General features: G+C 36.5%; 2 protein-coding genes across 2 annotated transcripts in view; one reads left to right on the plus strand and one right to left on the minus strand.

The window, feature by feature from the left end:
- PIK3C2G (phosphatidylinositol-4-phosphate 3-kinase catalytic subunit type 2 gamma) overlaps positions 1-22348 on the minus strand; it is a 669174-nt gene that overhangs the window by 599143 nt on the left and 47683 nt on the right. The window lies entirely within an intron of this gene.
- On the plus strand, positions 97-11015 carry RERGL (RERG like). Its single transcript, XM_061417723.1, has 6 exons — positions 97-228; positions 1872-1928; positions 4596-4669; positions 6515-6663; positions 9410-10285; positions 10405-11015. The coding sequence occupies exons 1-5, from the start codon at positions 177-179 to the stop codon at positions 9690-9692; spliced, it is 615 nt and encodes a 204-aa protein (XP_061273707.1). The 5' UTR covers positions 97-176; the 3' UTR covers positions 9693-10285; positions 10405-11015.

Genomic DNA, 22348 nt, shown 5'->3' on the forward strand with positions numbered 1-22348 from the left:
CAAACCTAATTGAAAATATTTTTAAAGTTATTATTGGATGGTAAGAGTATGGGGTGGAGTTGGCCTTAGGGGAATTAGAGTAGCAATAATAAAAAGGATGTTGGAAAACACATGCTTGGCTCAACTCAGGATAACCGCAGAAAACAGGACAGACCAAGAAGGAGGAGGAAAGCAAGATGAATGATGTGAAGCTTACTGTTTTGGGAGGTGAAGGAACAGGGAAATCTGGTAAATGTGTTTTTTTTTTTTTTTCTGGTGTAGAGTACATAAAGAGTGAGAAATATATTGACGTTATATATATATAAACATATTATAATTTATAGAGTTGATATAACTATATATTATTTCTCAGTAGGAGTTTTCATTTTATAAGCAAGCAATGCAATTAACTTTGTATTTATAAAATGTATATACAGGTTGAAGAATACATCTGTTTGAAGTATTAATTTGTATCTTGTTCTACTGATGTTTAAAATAAATAGGACCAACAGGAAATCCCTCCATCATGATCCCACATACTTCTCACTCTGTCACACCTGCCCCCACACCTGCATGCGTGTGTGCTAAGTTGCTTCAGTCTTGTCAGACTCTCTGCAACCCTAGGGACTGTAGCCCACCTGGCTCTTCTGTCCATGGAATTCTCCATTCAAGAGTACTGGAATAAGTTGCCATGCCCTCCTCCAGGGCATCTTCCTGACCCAGGGATTGAACCCACATCTTTTGTGTCTACCTGCATTAGCAGGCAGGTTCTTCACTGACAGCACCACCTGAGAAGCCTCAGTGGCCAAGCAGTGGTCTTGAAAAGATTCCACTGCCCTGAGACTAACTGTGGAGAGAAATGTGTGAAGACCTGTGGATTATTTTTAACTTTTTAAAAAATTTATTTATTTTTAATTGAGGGTTAATTGCTTTGCAGAATTTTGTTTTCTGCCAAATATCAAGATGAATCAGCCGTAGGTATACATAAGCCACGTTTCAGAGGAGGAAAAAGAAAAAGAAAACACTTTGAAGGGAGATGAGGACATGGCTTTTTAAATGCCTGGGAACTGTGCGACACGGTGCCCACGATCTTGGAAGCTACGCGTTTGTCTTTGTTACATGGTGGTAGTAAGGATGCTGCCAATAGAGCCACCTGAGCCTGGTGAATCCTAACTGGCCAGACCCAGGAGCTGCAGTAAGATTAACCAACACTAGAGGGCGATCCTCCGTTTCTTGGATTTTGAAGTCCCTGTTTCCTTAAACATTCGCAAAGGTGTGATACTGTCCTGGCCACTATTACAAACATGTGGCACCTTGGAGCCACAATTAATTTGATGAAATAAAAAGATATCATGGTTCTTGCATCTCAGATTTAATAAGAAATCTGTCTCTGTTGCAAAGCTGAGGTTTCTTATGTGTGTTTGCCTTAGTGAATTACTTACACAGTGAATTGAGTGGGCACCACAGTAAGATCACTTTCTTTCTAGCCTCCTAATTTTTACGGTTTTATGATTGCTAATCTTACTGATTATTATTTAGACCAGAATTTAGTAAAACTGCAAGGTCTTCATTAATACTTAGTAATTTTTAAGCCAAGAGATAAAACCTTACGTACATACATGTGTGCTGTGCTTAGTTGCTCAGCCCTGTCTGACTCTGCGACCCCGTGGAATGTAGCCTGCCAGGCTCCTCTGTCCATGGGATTCTCCAGGCAAGAATACTGGATTGGGTTGCCATTTCCTCCTCGAGGGGATCTTCCCAACCCGGGGATTGAACCCAGGTCTCCCACATTGCAGGAGGATTCATTACTGTCTGAGCCACCAAGGTAGCTAAATTGTTACCTGTGTCTTAAAACTGATAAGACCTTAAATTCAGCTTGTTTTGTTTTGCAGCCCTTATAGTAAGGTTTCTTACCAAGCGCTTCATTGGAGAATATGCTTCTAATTTTGGTAAGTCGCTACTTTAGACTTTTTCACTTTAAAACTTCAGCATCATCAATTAACATCAGTGCGTGTGTGCTCAGTTGCTAAGACTTATCTGACTGTTTGCAACCCTATGGACTGTATGTAGGCCACCAGGCTTCTCTGTTTTTGGGATTTTCAAGGCAAGAATACTGGAGTGGGTTCCATTTTCTTCTTCAAATTAACAACATCAGAGAAGCATTTTCATAGAATCTTCTATTTTTGCACTTTTAAGCAACTTGTTTAATTCATGGACTCTGATTTTAAAAGTCCAAATAAGTATTTTAACTAAATATTCTTTCATGATAAAATTTATCCAGTTTTATGTTAACTGAGATACATTAGAAATCCAGTTGATTTCAGTCTAGAACTAGAAAAACCTTAAACCTGGGTCCCACCCATCTCCACCAACCATTGCAGAGCATGTGAGTGTGGGGGTTTTGTTAAACTGTGAAGCAATTTTAAAATTAAAGCAACATCTGCTGAGAGATAAAGACTAATTATAAAAGCACAAGTAACTACAAAATAAATGCTTATTTTATTTAAAGCATTTATTTAATAAATGCTTATTTTCAAAAGACCATGTGAAAATAACAGGAAAATTATGCTTTGACTAAAGATCATATCATAATTATGTAGGCTGCTTATGTAAGTTTCAGAGAAATTCTAAAACAGGTGCCAGGGCACCTTGATATAATCTTAGGATCATTTCACTAACTCTACCATAATTTTGTTATTTTTATCAAAATTAGCATGACATATGGGAAATGCCACAGTGGGGAATTAATAAAAAGTGGGGAATTTTGCCAGCAGTTTGAATATATTTTTGGCTCAAAAATTAATCTATATAATGCTACTAATATCTTACCTGATTGAAGGCATGGTGGGGAAAGGTTTTTTGTTTTTTTAATAGGAATGAAGATTTTAAGAAATAGAATTGGGAGAAAGGGATTTTTTTTTTTTTCATTCCATTATACTTAGAGTAAGAAGTTACGATTGCAAGTGTTTTTCATGAGAAATAAACAACAACAAAAATCTTTAGCATTCATTTATGAGGTAGCATTATTAGAGTATTTTAGAAAACAACTTTGAAGTATTGCATTGTGTTGCTGCCTGCATGTAGCCAACATAGTATTTTAGTTCATATGATGCTGTGAGTGTTTTAGGGCAGGCTCTGATTATAGAAAGAAAAAATATATAGAAAGAGAAACTCTTATTGTTTCATTTCTCAGGTCAACAACTTCAGTCATAAAGGGCCAGATAACACACAAACTAAGAGTAAGGCATGAGAAAGTGTTCCAAAACTATAAAACAATACACATTTACAAAGAATAATTAACAGCAACAACAAAAGTAAATGTCACCTTAATCTTTAATACAACATAGTTATATAAGCAAATGAAGTATGCATATTTCTGGCTATTACACCTCTATTGAAAAATAAGACCTAGAGACATTTATAAAGACAATGAAGTGAGTTAAAGGTCCACAGCAAGAAGATTAATTAGCCAAAAAATGACCTTATGTGTAAATGAAGGCCTACAGGGGGAAATAATAAAATTCTAAAATGTTAAGAGCTGGTGACCCCTGCTGGAAGTTTTTGAGTATTGAGAGTAGGTATTTTTAAAGGTCTCAGGAGGAAATGATATAGTTCATGGTTGTTGCTGTTGTTTAATCTCTCAGTCATATCTGACTCCTTTGCAACCCATGGATTGTAGCCCACCAGGTTCTTCTGTCCATGGGATTCTCCAGGAAAGAATACTGGAGTGTGTTGCTATTTCCTCTTCCAGGGGATCTTCCCCACTCGGGGATCAAACCTGTGTCTGCATCTCCTGCATTGCAGGCACATTCTTTACTGCTGATAACTCACGGTAGTAAGCTTACGAAGTTTAGAATAAACTGTCTGAAGACATATTTTAAGATTTAATTAAACAGTAACAAATTTCACTCTGTGTAGCCTAGAAGGATCTCAGAATGTACCCCTGGGCTTCCCTGGTGGCTCAGTGGTAAAGTAAAGTAAGCTCAGTGGCTTACTTCCACTGCAGTAAGAAGCCCATGCACGACTAGAGAAAAGCTCCCACAGCAACAAAGACCCAGCACAACCAACAATTAATTAATTAATTGAATTACATAAAATAAATGTCATCCCTAACCCCCTGAAGCTGGCTTTCCCAAATGTCAGCTACATCTTTCTACCAAGGGTTACGGAGTGTTTGCCAGAATGGGTCATGTGTCAGTTGGCAAATGTATCAGTATGCAATTCTGGAGATAAGTTAGGTCTTGTATGAAAACACTGGAGGGACAGTTACAGAAATGAAGTCTTTCATTCATTCAAGAAATATTTATTGGACACCTGTCATGTGGCAGTTACTCTTCTAGAGGCTATGGTAATGAACAGACTAATATATAGGCACAAAAACATGTCAGTGAATAGGTACAGTGGTGAAATTCATTTTTAAGAAATATATATATGAGCAAATATAGCAAATACATGTTTTTTTTGACCACTATCAATAAAGAAAAGCTACTAAAACTAAAATATGACTGGTTGAATTTATAGGGCTATATTTATATTTGGCTGATCCAAATATAAATCCATGTTTTAAAATTCTGGAGTATTTCCATACTGATAATGAGTATATGTATATTTTGCAGAATCTATCTATAACAAACATTTGTGTTTGGAAGGGAAGCAATTGAATCTAGAAATATATGACCCTTGTTCTCAGGTAAGTAAACCAAAATACTTTTATATTTTCAATCATGATTTGAAGAAAATAGGATAAGGGTAAGTGTGCAGTTGCTAGCCTTAATATTGAAGTTACTTCTCAATTTTAATTATTAAAAATTTAAGAAATTATTTTAGTGTTATATTATCTAGCTTCTCTGTAAAGTTATGACAAAATTATGTTACAGATATCTTTAAAATAGCAATATTATTATGCTTTCATAATATATTTTTATCAGGTCACAATGTAGCTGTCAAAATACTAATAGTTTAATGCTTATTAATTCAGTTTATATGTTTGCTAAGTTGCATTTGTTGATAACTAAAGAAAGTGAAAGTGAAGTAGCTCAGTCGTGTTCGACTCTTTGTGATCCCACGGAATGTAGCCTACCAGGCTCCTCCGTCCATGGGGTTTTCCAGGCAAGAGTACTGGAATGGGTTGCCATTTCCGTCTCCAGAGTATCTTCCTGACCCAGGGATCAAACCCAGGTCTCCCGCATCGTAAGCAAGACGCTTTATTGTCTGAGCCACCAGATAACTAAACCACTGTCAATAAAACCAAAGTAAGAAGGATTTTGAGTACAAACCCCTTTATTCAAACACCAATACAGCATACTAATTTATTTTTTAATTTATTTTATTTTATTTTTTAACTTTACAATATTGTATTGGTTTTGCCATACATCGACATGAATCCACCACAGGTATACACGTGTTCCCCATCCTGAACCCTCCTCCCTCCTCCCTTCCCGTACCATCCCTCTGGGTCGTCCCAGTGCACCAGCCCCAAACATCCAGTATCGTGCATCAAACCTGGACTGGCGACTCATTTCATATATGATATTATACATGTTTCAATGCCATTCTCCCAAATCATCCGACCCTCTCCCTCTCCCACAGAGTCCAAAAGACTGTTCTATACGTCAGTGTCTCTTTTACTGTCTCGTATACAGGGTTATTGTTAGAAAGATGGTAAGGATAACCCTGTATGCGAGATAGCAAAAGAGACACAGATGTATAGAACAGTCTTTTGGACTCTGTGGGAGAGGGAGAGGGTGGGATGATTTGGGAGAATGGCATTGAAACATGTATAATATCATATATGAAACGAATCGCCAGTCCAGGTTCGATGCATGATACTGGATTCTTGGGGCTGGTGCACTGGGACGACCCAGAGGGATGGTACGGGGAGGGAGGTGGGAAGGGGGTTCAGGATGGGGAACACGTGTATACCTGTGGCAGATTCATGTTGATGTATGGCAAAACCAATACAATATTGTAAAGTAATTAACCTCCAATTAAAATAAATAAATTTATATTTAAAAAGTTTAAATATAATTATATAAGTAAGAGAAGGGTGGCTAGCTGTTCAATATTTCAAAACATCTCTATCCCCTGTGGGATAGATTTTGTTGGGTATGGCAAACATCCTTCAAATCTTTTTTGCTAAACCTTAATCACTATTGTTGCTTTACTGATTTAAATCTGTTACTAAAAATCAATACATATTCTGTTCACTAATATAGAAGATACTGTCTCCTGTGTGGATATGGTGTTAAAGGCAATTATTAGGGCTCATCAAATGTTCAGAAAAAGAGAAGTTTTTTTTTAGAGAAAAAGTTATCAAATGAAATAGATATAACTTTATTATAGTTATTTTTTTAAAAATTTGATCACTTTTGATAAAAGAAAAAGTGTGATACAAAGAAACTGCATTTTAGAAAATAGCAGTATTTGCTTACTGAATTCTCTTCCAGGTAAAACGGGTCTCCATTAATTAGCTGTCTGTCATGTAAAATACAGAGGTCCAATCCTACCACTTTCAATGTGTTTGATTTATTTTCAGCCACAGAAAGCAAAATTTTCCCTCACAAGTGAGCTGCATTGGGCAGATGGGTTTGTTATTGTGTATGACATCAGTGACAGGTCTTCCTTTGCATTTGCAAAAGCATTAATCTACAGAATTCGGGAGCCACAGACAAGTCATTGTAAAAGGTGAGGTATTTTTCATTCCTCTCTACTTTCTTTTTAGTAAATCATCATAGAGCTGTAAGCATCATTAGGAAGAATTTAATACAGGTTTCCAATTACAAAATTTAACAGCCCTGAACAAGCCACCTTCCATTCCACAGGAGTTACACATGTAGTAAAAGGAGTAAGATGAGAATACTTTATATCCTGAAAGACATCAACAGTTAACTTGCCCCGAATAAATGACTGTTTTACAAGACAGCTTCTATTGTTAACATGACAATCGCTTGCAAAATAATAGTCCTTTGTACACAAGATAGTTCCCTTTCCACCTTTCTTTTTCATTCCCACAAAAATGTTAAGGATACTAAATAAATCCAGATATATTACGTTTGGCATTCAATTCCTAGTCATTGGTATTTTCAGTCTACAAAGCAAAATAGACTGAATAATCAAACCATTACAAATTCTAAGTATGAGACTACATTTTTCTCCATTTCACCTCCTAAAATAAAGAGCTAATCTACAATGCCCTATTGTTAATGTCTTGACAAAGTCATTATGCAGGAAAACAATGATGCCTTAGACTATTTTTGCATTAGTAGATATATGTTTAAACCTATGAATTTCCCATTTTTAGTTTTCCTTTTTTTTAAATTGTTTTATCCTTTCCCTTTAAAATAGTTATTTTTGTTCAACATGCTGGTGTAAGGGATTCTTTGTGCTCTTAGCCAGATTTGCCCTTCTCTAATATCATGCTAATCTGGGAAGCAAGGAAGCACAATATCATTCCTGAAAATTGATATCTGTGATTTTAATATCTTTTTTAAATGCCCATTATCAAGAAATAATCAGATAATAATTGATAAGGGGTGTTCCCTTGGAGTCATTCGATGTGAATTCTTGTTTATATCTGATTGACCTTGGGTAAACCCTTTAATTTCTAGACCTTCTTTTTCTGATTATAGAACTGATGGAAACATGGTAGGAGAAAAGAATATGATTTTACTAAGAAACCTCAGGGCTCTGATTTCCTATAATATTACTGATTTTGAGGGAACTCCATTGTTTTGGGTGTTAAATATTTTATGTTTAAGCACCATAACTGTGGTAAGGGTAAGTAATTAAAATTACTTTGCTATTCTTCATTATCAAAAGAATCACTCAAGAAGAATTAAAAATGTATATTTTAAAAATCCTTATATTTGACATTCTCAGGCAATATTCTTAATGTGTTGATCAAATAATTCTTGGGTATTTCCAATTTTTAATCTTTAAGTAGAGTCTATTTCCAAATCTCTTATCTATAGATAGAAAGAAAATATGGCATTTAAAAAATTATATCTAATATTTGTGACTTATCCTTCAAAATATTTCATTTATTCTTCCCCATTAATTCTTCACAATAATTTTCTGAACTATATGTGTGAAAGTCACTCCATCGTGTCCAACTCTTTGTGACCCCGTGGACTGTAGCCTGCCACGCTCCTCTGTCCATGGAATTCTCCAAGCTAGAATACTATAGTGGGTAGTCATTCCTTTTTACAGGGGATCCTCTCAACCCAGGGATCGAACCTAGGTCTCCCACGTTGCAGGAAGATTCTTTACTGTCTGAGCCACCAGGAAAGCCCAAGAATACTGGAGTGGGTAGCCTATCCCTTCTCCAGTGCATCTTCCTGACCCAGAAATCAAACTGGGATCTCCTGCATGGCAGGCAGATTCTCTACGAGCTGAGCTACCAGGGAAGCCCTATATAAAGAGATATTATTAGTATATGAACTATGTCATAATGTACTATTACTATCATCAAGAGTCTAGTGTTAGACATGCAATGCTTTTTCCTTGATGGCTCAAACCATCATGTGAATAAAACATACTTTGGTGGTTTCTATACAATATCTCTTGAGATGGTGTTGAAGACTTCATTTTCCCATTTCTTACCTATAGTAGATATCTTGGCACTATTTCTTGTCATTTAAGGACTAGTGGCCATACTGTATTCTTCAAATGAAACCCTGCTTTAGAAATGTTGCACTGTAACCTCAGAGATTGTATTGATATTTGCCAAAGACATTACCTTACAAAGAAATATATTTCTTAAATAAATCAGAAAAGTTGTACACAGTTACAAGATGGTAAAATTTTCTTTAGAATATGTTATAATGAATATTAACAGGGAACAAACAGTGATGAGTACTGAATAATATTTTTCCTTAAGAAAACTGTATTTAAATTGTTTAATTAGTAAAGAAGCAGTAGCTAGTCCTTCTCTTTCAATTGATAAGAAAATGAAAAATAATGCTTAATAAGCATCTTTAATAAAAGATGCTTTTATTATTATTATTTTTTTTTTTATTATAGCCTGGCATTGAGCTAGGTTTTCTACATACTTCTTCATTCTGGGTGATGAGAACTATTTTACCTTTTTTGTTTTTTAACATATAAGAGAACTGAAAATGGAAAATGATGTCACACTCATGTCTTGTTAATAAACAGAGCCATAGTTCCAGGAATAGATTTGTGCCACTTCAAATCTTATGCTTTAAGAGTTTTGTTGGGTCTGTGTCATTTACATTTAATCTAAAATCCTTTTTATGAGTAAATGAGGATACACACATGACTACAAATACACATGAACAAATAATACACATAATATTTTTTCCTTTTTTTGGGGGGGGTCCTATAATTCATTTTTATATAAACCTACTTAATATATAAAAAAAGAGTTGTTAAAGCAGTCTTACCAAAGAATTGTGTATCTGTATTTCAGACCTGTGGAGTCAGCAGTGCTTTTGGTGGGTAACAAGCAAGATCTCTGTCATGTGCGAGAGGTTGGCTGGGAAGAAGGGCACAAACTGGCATTGGATAACCGGTGCCAATTCTGTGAACTGTCTGCAGCAGAGCAATCTCTGGAGGTGGAAATGATGTTTATCAGAATTATCAGGGACATCCTGACAAACTTCAAACTCAAAGAGAAGAGAAGATACAGTGGATCTAAATCCATGGCCAAGCTGATCAATAATGTATTTGGAAAGAGAAGGAAATCTGTTTAGTAGACATGTGATCCTGGGGGATTTATTATATCAGAGAGTTTCAAACATTTGTTTGGGAATTAAATTTACCTTTTGTGTGCAGCGAAAACATTCTCTTAGAGATATGAAATAATTGACCATGAACCACAACTGTGTTTTCAAATATATAGTTTGCCTTTTTGGTTGCTTGTATCTTATACATTTTGCTTCACACTATTCTCTATACACAGAATAGTATTAGTATAATTTAATGGTGGATTACTGTACAGTTTACCTTACCAAATAAACCCTGCTTATGTAATTTTCTTAAACTACCATTCTTTAGGGCTCCCTTACCTATATTTTATATATGTCTTTTAGATGAAATATGTAGTTATATATAGGAGGAGAAGGGGACGACAGAGGATGAGATGGCTGTATGGCATCACTGACTCGATGGACATGAGTCTGAGTGAACTCCGGGAGTTGGTGATGGACAGGGAGGCCTGGCGTGCTGCGATTCATGGGGTCACAGAGTCAGACACGACTGAGCGACTGAACTGAACTGAACTGATAGTTATATTCACCTGGTAGCTCAGCTGGTAAAGAATCCACCTGCAGTGCAGGAGACCCTGGTTCGATTCCTGGGTCAGGACGATCCACTGGAGAAGGCATAGGCTACCCACTCCAATATTCTTGGGCTTCCCTGGTGGCTCAGCTGGTAAAGAATCTGCCTGTAATGCAGGAGACCCAGTTTGATCCCTGGGTTGGGAAGATCCCCTGGAGAAGTGGAGGGCTACCCAGTCCATATTCTGGCCTGAAGAATTCCATGGACTGTATAGTTCATGGGGTATCTAAGAGACATGGCTGCAACTTTCACTTCACTTCTTCAATATATTATAGAGCTTAATTTATCAATTTGTAAAATTCAAGATCTATTTAACAGAAATGCATGGATTTAATTTAGAAAGTGTATCTATAATAAGCAGTGAGTTATGCAGTGAGTTATTTAAGATCACACAAGTTTTTTTTTTTTTTTTTTAACTGCTAAGGCCTTAAGAAGTTAAATTCTGGGGAAAGAATAAAGTCAGATGAATGGAAAAATTAGCACTGACGTATATATGTTACCATATGTAAAATAGATAGCTGGTGAGAAGTTGTTGTATAACACAGGGAACCTAGCCTGGTGCTCTGTGATGACCTAGAGCGGTACGGTAGAGGGAGGGGAGGGGAGGGAATCTCAATAGGGAGGTGATATATGTATAATTATGGCTGATTTGTATTGTTGTATGGCAGAAACCAATACAACATTGTAAAACAATATTCCCCCAATTAAAAAAATAAATGTTTCTTACCCATAGTTTATGGTTGGCCCGATGATGAAAAAGTCTACATTTCTTTATTGTATACTATAGTAACAAGGGCAATTATCATAGAGTAAAAATGGATGCAGCTAAGATCCTTTTTAGATTAAAAGATTAGCATTTTTTTTTAAGTTCATTTGGAAATCTAGATGTCATAGGGGAAAGAAAAGGTAAAAACTAGTTGATAAATATATAAGCTTGAAGCCCTTATTGTCCTGAAATAAGTATTACATGAGACAAAAACATTTTGGGCCTTCTACCATTACATAGGGTACAATTTCCCGCCCAAAGTCATCTTTCTACCTCCTGGACTGCAGCACCCCTTCTGCCATCCTTGGTGAGCCTGCTGACTGCTGCATTTCAAGTTGCAGGTCGAGGCCTGATTTCAGCCAAATCACTGATAAGTAAGGTTTGATTTCTGATACGTTAACCTGGGCATGCATGCAATGCTCCTAACATTGAGTTACAGAGTTAACATTGAGAAATGGAGTATTTCCTATCATATCAGTAAACAAGGATGTCACAGTCATCAGCGATTGCAGCCGTCCAACATGAGCTGATGAGTCCTGAGGACACTCAGGAAGGAAAAGAATACCTGCCATCTAGCAGCCACTCTCTGCAGCCATCCCTGCAGGGCTCTTCGGGGAGCCGTGGGGGAACCCAGGCTGTGAAAACACAAGATAATGACCCAGATAACTGAGGTGCACATGAAAGGAATGATTTCAGTGAGCACAGACTCTTGCATGTTTCCATACATAGAAAAGTACTACCTTCCTTAACTTGGGATATCTGGTTTCTCTAATTAATGGTAATCTTTTGAAGTTTCTGAGGACTATGTGCTCAGAGTCATGCCCAACTCTTTGTGACCCCATAGACTATAGCCCACCAGGCTCCTCTGTCCATGGAACTTCCCATGCAAAAATATTGGAGTTGCCATGGCCTCCTCCAGGGGCTCATCAAGACCTAGGGATGGAACCTGTGTCTCCTGAGCCTCCTGCATTGGCAGGCAGATTCTTTTATCACTGTACCACCTAATGACTACCTGTCTTTTGTTGTGAAAATCCTATATATCCTAGCTCCTTCCCTCGCCTCCTAGGAGCAGGTTCTCAGAGTTATCTGAAACGCTTTCTCCTGGGTTGCCATCCTCATTTTGCCCCCAATAAAACTTAACTTGCAACTCTCGTGTTGTGCTTTTTTTTTTTTTAAATTCAACATGTATGTGCACTAACCTAGAGACCATGTGAAAGATCTTCAGTAGAGGGTGGTAGACAGGAGTCCAGGAGGGTAATACAAACTGTTTTGCTGCACAGGATAGAATCCATCTCATTGACATGATCTTGCTCATGGTGAGTCATGAGCCAACATTTAGCTCTCCTGTTGTAGAGAAAGCTAACCTGGATGATATACAAGTGGAAATAAGGAAACTTGTATGTGGTAGTTACAAAATAGTTCAGAATGTTCATAAAGATGGGGGAGTTTGAGTTGTTATGAAGGGTTGGGCCCAAGAACCCACCATCTGATCGTGTTCTCTGGGACGATTCAGAGGAACTTCCTGTACTATAAGGAAGTGAGGAACAGAGTGGTGAAGAGGCAAAGAGCTTTGACAAGCATCATAGTGACTGTGCTCCACCGGGCAGAGCTGACAGTAGAGATGCTGCCATTGAACCCCACTTGTCAGTATCAATGCAAATGATAGAATCCTGGGACAGCAGAATCTGGATGCCAGTGTTTAACCCAAAGGCTGTTTAACCTTGAGAGTCCCTTGGATTACAAGGAGATCACACCAGTCAATCCTAAAGGAAGTCAACCCTGAATATTCATTATAAAAACTGTTGCTGAAGCTGAAGCTCCAATACTTTGGCTACATGATGCAAAGAACCAACTCATTGGAAAAGACTCTAATGCTGGGAAAGATTGAAGGCAAAAGGAGAAGGGGGCAGTAGAGGATGGAATGGTTAGATAGCATCACCGACTCAGTGGACATGAATTTGAGCAAACTCCGGGAAATAGTGAGGGATGGAGGAGCCTGGCATGCTGCGTCCATGGGGTTGCAATGATTTGGACATGACTTAGCGACTGAACAACAACTATTTAACCTGTCAGCCTATTTATCCATTCACTCAGCCCCCAGAGAAACAATGCTGTATCTAGAGCAAGGTTCCATATTTTATACTGGTTGGTTGGAAACTTAGATGCTTTATTGAGGCAAAGTTCATATTGTGGGCTCAAACCTTGCTCCCATCCTTGCCACCAAGGCCATTGTTATCCTGAGTCCATTACATATAAGCACAACAGTGGTCAAGCAAAACAAGTTTATATGTAGGGCAGTTCATCCTGCTCATTTGGATGTAAAGTGATTTCTCATTGGTGGATGCTCTCTAGTGGGCATTAAAATGATACACAAAGACCTGTGAATTTTATGCTGTCTCTCGGAGATCCATTCACATACTTTTTCTCCAGTCCTTCTTGGCACTGTTCTTCCAGTCTTACCTCTTACAGATGTGTGCATGCATGCTCAGTCATTTTCGACTCTGTGCTATAGCCTGCCATGCTCCTCTGTCCATGAGATTTTCCAGGCTTGAATACTGGAGTGGGTTGCCATTTCCTACTCCAGGGAAACCTTGTCCACCTAGGGATAGAACCCGCGTTTCCTGCATTGGCAGGCAGATTTGTTACCACTGTACTACCTGGGAAGCCCACCTCTTACAGATACCTCTGACCAACTGGCAAAACTATGATCATGGTCTAAAACTCTGTACCATCTTGTATTACACCTTCCTGTCTTACAGGGTACACAACAAAGTCTACTGACAAATGGGATGGTTTGCTTTTACCAATAAACTTCATGGTCACCTCTGGGCAGATCTGTAATGAGAGCCTGTCCTCTTTCACCTGGCACTATCACGTCAAGCTTGAGTGAGGAGTGCTTCTTATCAACCTAGAATATTCAAATTACATTGCTTTGTAAATGAGAAATAAACTTCTTTTGTGTATTATTCCCATAAATTCAGTAGGACACTTTTTTTGATCAACTATTTATAGGGCTTTTACTAATTTTTTATAATATTAATATTGACTATATAAGTATATGTATATGAATATATATATCATTTTAAACATTTATACTTTTATCTTTTTTATTTATTTTGTTCTTATTATCTGCCCAAATAAAAGATTTGGTCTTCATTCTTTAAAATTATTTTCCCAGTCAAAGAATGATTCTTTGGGGCTGATTTTGCATTAAAAAGTAACATACTTATCTATTCCACATGGAAGAACTCTACTGTCAAAATGGTATGAAAATTCTTTCATAGCTTAATCTATGCATATGTATCTGTGATGAATCAGAGTTCAAGAGTTTCCTAAGTATACTATTCATATTTGTATATATTAATATTTCTTTACTGTAGCTTGATTTTATAGCAAGGTGATCTGAGATGACAATTGTTACAAGGTATCTATGGAACAAAGGAATAACAACAAACATTCTTAGCAAAAAGAAAAAAGATAACTGTGTGAGGTGATGGGTGTGTTAGTTAACTTGATTGTGGTAATCATTTCACAACATATGTGTGTGCTAAGTTATATCAGTCATGTCTAACTGTTTGCGACCTAGGAACTGTAGCTTGCCAATCTCCTCTGTCCATGGAGTTCTCCAGGCACGAATACTGGAGTGGGTTGCCATTTCTTCCTCTAGGGGATCTTCCTGACTCAGGGATGAAACCCATGTCTCCCATGTCTCCTGCATTAGCAGGGGGCTCTTTACCACTAGCACACCTGGGAAGCCCTCAGTGTATCTGTGGATGAAATCACTATGTCATACACATTAAATATATTGCAGTTTTTTCAGTTATACCTTAGTAAAGTTGAAAAATGTTTTCCATTAAAAAATAATTTCTATTTTAAAAATAGTTTCCATGAGATAACATAATGAATGAACTGTTGGTGAACCACTGATTATTTTTCAGAGTGATATTTAAAGGTACTAGGTTAAAGGTAATGCTCAAAATTCTCCAAGCCAGGCTTCAGCAATACACAAACCGTGAACTTCCAGATGTTCAAGCTGGTTTTAGAAAAGGCAGAGGAACCAGAGATCAAATTGCCAACATCTGCTGGATCATTGAAAAAGCAAGAGAGTTCCAGAAAAACATTTATTTCTGCTTTATTGACTATGCCAAAGCATTTGACTCTGTGGATCACAATAAATTGTGGACAATTCTGAAACAGCTGGAAACACCAGACCACCTGACCTGCCTCTTGAGAAACCTCTGTATGCAGGTTAGGAAGCAACAGTTAGAACTGGACATGGACCAACAGACTGGTTCCAAATAGGAAAATAAAGTATGTCAAGCCTGTATTTTGTCACCCTGCTTCTTTAACTTCTATGCAGAGTACATCATGAGAAACACTGGGCTGAAAGAAGCACAAGCTGGAGTCAAGATTGCCGGGAGAAATATCAATAACCTCAGATATGCAGATGACACCACCTTATGGCAGAAAGTGAAGAGGAACTAAAAAGCCTCTTGATGAAAGTGAAAGAGGAGAGTGAAAAAGTTGGCTTAGAGCTCAACATTCAGAAAACGAAGATCATGGCATCTGGTCCCATCATTTCATGGGAAATAGATGGAGAAACAGTGGAAACAGTGTCAGACTTTATTTTTTTGGGCTCCAAAATCACTGCAGATGGTGATTGCAGCTATGAAATTAAAAGATGCTTACTCCTTGGAGGGAACGTTATGACCAACCTAGATAGCATATTAAAAAGCAGAGATATTACTTTGTCAACAAAGGTCTGTCTAGTCAAGGCTATGGTTTTTCCAGTGGTCATATATGGATGTAAGAGTTGGATTGTGAAGAAAGCTGAGTGCCGAAGAATTGATGCTTTTGAGCTATGGTGTTTGAGAAGACTCTTGAGAGTCTCTTGGACTGCAAGGAGATCCAACCAGTCCATTCTAAAGGAGATCAGTCCTGGGTGTTCACTGGAAGGACTGATGCTAAAGCTGAAACTCCAATACTTTGGCCACCTCATGCGAAGAGTTGATTCATTGGGAAAGACCCTGATGCTGGGAGGGATTGGGGGCAGGAGGAGAAGGGGATGACAGAGGATGAGATGGCTGGATGTCATCACCGACTCGATGGACGTGAGATTGAGTGAACTCCGGGAGTTGATGATGGACAGGGAGGCCTGGCGTGCTGCGATTCATGGTGTCGCAAAGAGTCGGACACGACTGAGCAACTGAACTGAACTGAACTGAGGTTAAAGGTACTAGGTTTCCCCTTTTATAATGTGATAGTTATAAAACATATTCACACATTTTTTGACACTTCTCCCAATTTTAGGTTGATTCTAATTTCCTTCCCCCTGATACAGACTATCCTTGCTGACTCTCTTTTAATACATGGGATGAGATGGAAATAATGGAAAGGACTCATCAGACCAGCTTGGAAAACAGCTCGAGCTCCCATCTCTTCCTGGGACTCAACATTTGTTTAAAATTTTGTTCAAAATTTGCATGGATGAATCTGGCTGCGCTGAAGACACCAGGACAGGAATACTATACTGCTTGGGGTTAGTGAGCACACAACTCCCAAACGCATGCAAATCCTCAGGTGATTTCAGTCTCTAAAACTGAACTCCTCTAACCCATGCTATGTGGATCAGGGATAAGTTATTCCCACTTATAGAATTCTAAGCCCAGAATATATCCTTGGTTATGTTTTGTTTGTTTGTTTGTTTTGGAGGGAGGCGTTCTTACGTGGCAATAGGTAATCAGAACAGATAATTCTTTAAAATCCCCAGTAACTCAGTAAATATGAAATATTTGGCTTTCTTATTGGGCAAAAACATAATGAAAAAAAAGAATCTTCCAAACCAGATTCAAAATTATCTACAATATCCAGTTATTCCCAAATCGCTCTCCTTACGACTATCACTCATATGTAAAGCAACTTGTGAAAACCTAAAAATAACAAATTGCAGTTATCCAAAGTGAGAAAAACCACATCTACTTACAGTGCAGAAACAAATACATCAACATTAGGCCATAGAACGTTGTAGGTTGAAGATAGCAAGTGTGTCTATAAATCTCAAAGATAGTTAAGCTGTAGCACTAGGCTGGGAATTGCCTGTGCTGCTTCTATTAAAAAAAAAAAAAAAAGATGCCGTCATTCACTTTGGATGAGCTTCAATGAGATAACACATAATGAGGGGCAACAGCTGAGGAAGAGAATGCCAAAGGGGAGGGGCCTTTGAAATGGTTTTGATTTAATACAAGGCATGCACTATTAATAAAGAGGTTGAATGATACCTGTATGTTTTATAGGTTTATAAATTGGCTGTAGTAAAATATTTTACATCTTAGATCACTAGGTATTGTTTCAGCTTATTATGGGAGATATCTATCTAGAGTTGACTGAATTGTATTAATCTGAACCTAGTTTAATGATGCTTTAACGTTTTTATGGGGGAATTTAATGTTTGCAATATCCATGTTCCTTACTTGAAAGTGTGACTTATAGGTTTCTCATCTTCCTTAAATTATGAAATCCTTCAGCTAATAAAGGAAAATGATTATAGTTTGCAAAAAAGGCAAAGTCATTTAACAATCCATATAACTGTCTATTGTAGGACTTTGCATAATAATTGTAATTTAGCTATTAGGGATTCTAAAGGCAGTTATCAGTCATACTCCACACTTCTGGGGGAATCAGGCAAAGTCCAGAGTATTGAAAGTATTTTAAATTCCCAAGGAAAAAAAAGCAGACTGTAAATTGGGAATATACTCCATCATGACAACACATTCCAAGCAAGTAAGAAGTTCATCAGAGTTTTCAAACGTATAAACCACCAAACAGTATTTTATTTCTTTTGGATAGAGATATAATTTATTATTAAGAATGGAACTATTAGTTCCTGTAAGGAAGGGATGAGCTGATAAAAAGTGTCAGTTGCAATATGAAATTTGACCATTTTAGTAATCCTGGAAAAACTAAGACATAAGGAATTAAGAAAAAACAGAAAATGGAAGAAGAGTAAGAAATGGAATTATGTGCCATTATGTGGAAGTATGACCATGAGTTACCTCTGTAGTTTTTAGATCACTTTATAAGATTGAGTGTTTAACATCTCAGTTTTAGTTGTTTAGTCAACTCAGCTGTAAAAATGACTATTAAACTACTAGACACATGAGAACTTTTCAAAACACATATTAAGTTAAACTGATATTTTTTCCAGATACAGATTTACTTTCATGGTAATAAACTATTTCAGTTTTTAAATTTTGGGGTTATTTCTATACATATTTGGGGTTAAAGTTCTGATGTTGAGTTAAAGACAGAAAATTTAAATTATTCAAGCAACAATTATAAAGAAAATAAAGTTGGTTGAAATTTATCAGAAAATTTTGAGGCCATAAGTAAAAGAAGCCTATATTTTACTTATTGTTATTCTCCACAATAGGAAATGATTTGAGCAAAACCTGCTCAAAAATAGTTTAAAAATTATGGAATTAGGTCATTTCAAATACTATTTATTGTTCTCTTAATAACATCTTTTTGAAGATAAACATATTCTTTGGTAGACTAAAACTAACACACACATATGTGTATTTGTGTATATAGGTATGCTATATAGTTATACTATATGTCTATATTTATCTCTCTCTAATGATTTTTTTATTAAATAAATTTAAACAAATTGAACTCACCTATAAAAAATATAAAACAACACAGCTTTAATGATTTTATCTTTACAGAATGAGTAGTAAATAATCATCTATCACAGAACTTTAATATTGGACACAAATTGGCATGCCTTATTTAATCATGGAGATTTAATTGAAACATTGACTAGTGAAAAGGACCAAATCTACTATTTCACAATTTTCCATTAAACTTCAATTTTTTAAATTAAATAATGACAGTTTGTAATAGTATTGAGTTTCGTATAACACAGGTCATGTAACAGAATTTCAGTGTTTCACTTACATAATTGAGAATAGAAATGAAAGATAAAATTGGAGATATCTTTGTGCTACCTTCTGGGCTAAAAATGCACTTTGCCTATATTACCCTTTTCTTAAATCCTAGCTTCAGACAAGCTTTGCACACCCAGAAAAGAAACCATCTGTCCCTTCCCTCCATGAGAATGATTTTCTGAACCATACACATTATCTTATTACTCAGGACCCACTGCTGCTGCTGCTGCTGCTAAGTCGCTTCGGTTGCGTCCGACTCTGTGCGACCCCATAGATGGCAGCCCACCAGGCTCTGGCGTTCCTGGGATTCTCCAGGCAAGAACACTGGAGTGGTTGCCATTTCCTTCTCCAATGCATGAAAGTGAAAAGTGAAACTGAAGTTGCTCAGTCGTGTCCGACTCCTAGCGACCCTATGGACTGCAGCCTACCAGGCTCCTCCATCCATGGGACTTGCCTAGCAAGAGTACTGGAGTGGGGTGCCATTGCCTTCTCTGCAAGACCCACTATCAACACCTATCTTTCTTTAAACAGTCACAGCTAAAAGAATAAGAGAAGCAACAGTTGCAAACTTTCTTCATCAGTATTGCAATCATGGATAAAGGCAAACACAGATGAGGTCAAGATTTGGTTGTAGGAAGGAAGTGTTGGAGCAGGGGCTCAAAGGGCTGTGGTTTAGAACTATTCATGTATAGCATTTGTTAAAAATAGAAAAAAAAATTGTGTCATGTTATCCGTTATATCTCCCTTGTAATGAGAAGACAGCAAATTTGGGAACTACCTTCACCTCCATTAAGCATAGCCAAACTAAATAAATTCTGATTATGCATAGAATTTGATACTTCCCTGTTGGCTCAAGTAGTAAAGAATCCCCTGCAGTGCGGGAGAGGGTTCGATTCCTGGATCAGGTAGGCCTTCTGGAGAATGGAATGGCATCCCACTCCAGTACTATTGCCTGGAGAATTCCATCTACAGAGGAACCTGGTGGGCTACAGTCCATGGAGTCCCAGAGTCGGACACAACTGAGAGACTAACACGCATAGAATTTATGCTGAGTTGGACACAACAACCACACTTCAAGTATGAGACTTGAGATAGCTACATTATCCCTTTCTAAAATAATGAGGGTGATGAAGATAAGGATAAAAATGGAAGTATCATATGCTGGCAAACCAGACCATTAAAACTTTCTTCCTTTTATAAGCATCAGGAAACATATAACAGAACAGATAAATGGCCCCACCATACATATACATTAATAACAATGGACTTCTGAAAATATTACTCAAGATAAGAATACATAAATATTAATCTAAATTAGAAAAGTATATATCCAAAAATAATTTTTAAAATGAAAAATAAGTAGAAAGTCTAGGACAGACTTTAAAAGTTTCATTTTAGGCAATGAAACGTTAAACTGGAATTGCAGAAAATCAATTGAATGATGGTGATGTAAAACAAGAGATTTTTAAGAATTCAAATAACAAAGAGATATATTAAAAATCATATGATGATATTAATTAATATTACAGGCATGAAAATTAGACTGTAGCCTTGTAGAACAATCCCTATCCTTGTAGTACAAGGGAATAGATACAATCCTAAATATCAAATATGATTCAATGTGTTTCAGAAAAAAAAAAAATTACAGAGTCTCCCAGGAAGAAAAAGAAGGTAAAAATCAGTGGAAAAATTTAGCTGGCCTTAAATTTCTTTGCAACTATGTGATAGTTTGTAATGAGAAGTGAAATGTCTAATGAGGAAAACTTTTGCTAAACTTTAGTTATAAAGACAAAAATTCTGGCTGAATTATGAAGACAACTTCAAACATACAAATGCTTGAAAAATATACTCAGTGTTACTGAAAGATTATCAATGTTTCAATTCCAATAAACAGAGAATAATCAAAATTAAGATTTTAAAACTAGAAGGCTAGTGTTAAGATTAATCATATGCATAGAATGATATGTGTGATATTATTTACCATCAGTGACCCTAAATGGGGAAGTCTAAAAATCTAATCAGAAAAACAAACTATCTTAGGTAGACTTTGTTAAAACAGAGAAACTTTTAAACAAGAATACTGTCTAAAGAAATGGTTAAAGTAATTATGGTATGCGGACTATATGCTGGAAGGGATTGGGGGGCAGGAGGAGAAGGGGACGACAGAGGATGACATGGCTAGATGGCATCACAGACTTGATGGACACGAGTTTGAGTAAACTCCGGGAGTTGGTGATCGACAGGGAGGCCTGGTGTGCTGCAATTCATGGGGTTGCAAAGAGTTGGACACGACTGAGCGACTGAACTGAACTATATAATCACTTATTCAGTACATGCCAGATGCATAGCACAGTGCTAGACAATTGAAATATATTTCATATAAATATATAAAAGAGAAGATACTATTGACTCATTTTACTTAACTTAATCATATCATTTACATACCTCAACAAAGACAAAAAGATTAATCTAGATCAAAGGCTAGCTATTACCTGAACTGGGATTCAGAAATGAATGTAGCTAAGTCTATATTCTCTCTCTACCACACCACACTCCCTCAATACTGTTGTAAAACAGACACACATTTAAAATCATATCTACAAATGATGTTTAATTTGAGAGAAGATACCTGTGTTTTGACGATAAATGTAAAAGCAAGATACAAAAGTATAGGTAAGTATAATTTTATTAATGTACAAATGTATCTTTGAAAAATGATTGCAATAGAATATGCCAAATGATTATGAGCCCTTGATGATTTTTCTGTGATTTCCAAATTTTCTATAAACAAACATTAATTAATTCTGTAATCAAAGGACAGCCAAAGACTATTTTATATTCACAAATATTGAGCCTATGGGTTGATTTGCATAGTCAAATTTTTTTATGGATTCTAAAAATCTCCTCAGTTTATCTTTATTTACTAATACCTGTAGATTTTTATTTGTTAATCTAAATCAAATCCTAAATCTTATTAATCACATTTATTAATTTTCTATTTTAAGACAGATTACCACTCTAATTTTCTACAAGACCAGGTGCTATAATTTGGAAAACAAAGGATATATACTTTTTAATTTTTGATTAAGATAATTTACATACAATAAAATGCACATATTTTAAATGCACAGTTCAGTGAATTTTAACAAATGTATTCACCTGTGTTACTGCTGTCAGATCATGATATAGAACATTTCCATCATTCTGGAAACTGCCCTTATGCCCTTTTTCAAGCAATCTGGAAATGTTTGCCAGATTTTCATAAATGTTTGTGTAATTTCATAAACAATAGAAAGTACATGCTATCTTTAGGCAATAAATAGACCCCTATTACATTATCTCAAGCTCCAGGAAATTG

The sequence above is a fragment of the Bos javanicus genome, chromosome 5, assembly GCF_032452875.1.
Source record: "Bos javanicus breed banteng chromosome 5, ARS-OSU_banteng_1.0, whole genome shotgun sequence".
In the NCBI taxonomy this organism is placed as follows: domain Eukaryota; kingdom Metazoa; phylum Chordata; class Mammalia; order Artiodactyla; family Bovidae; genus Bos; species Bos javanicus.

Excerpts from the sequence above, each read along its gene's own strand:
- RERGL (XM_061417723.1), top strand. The coding sequence starts at position 177 with ATGAATGATGTGAAGCTTACTGTTTTGGGAGGTGAAGGAACAGGGAAA. Across the intron at positions 4,670-6,514 it reads TATATGACCCTTGTTCTCAG|CCACAGAAAGCAAAATTTTC; the intron begins GTAAGTAAACCA and ends ATTTATTTTCAG. Across the intron at positions 6,664-9,409 it reads CAGACAAGTCATTGTAAAAG|ACCTGTGGAGTCAGCAGTGC; the intron begins GTGAGGTATTTT and ends TCTGTATTTCAG.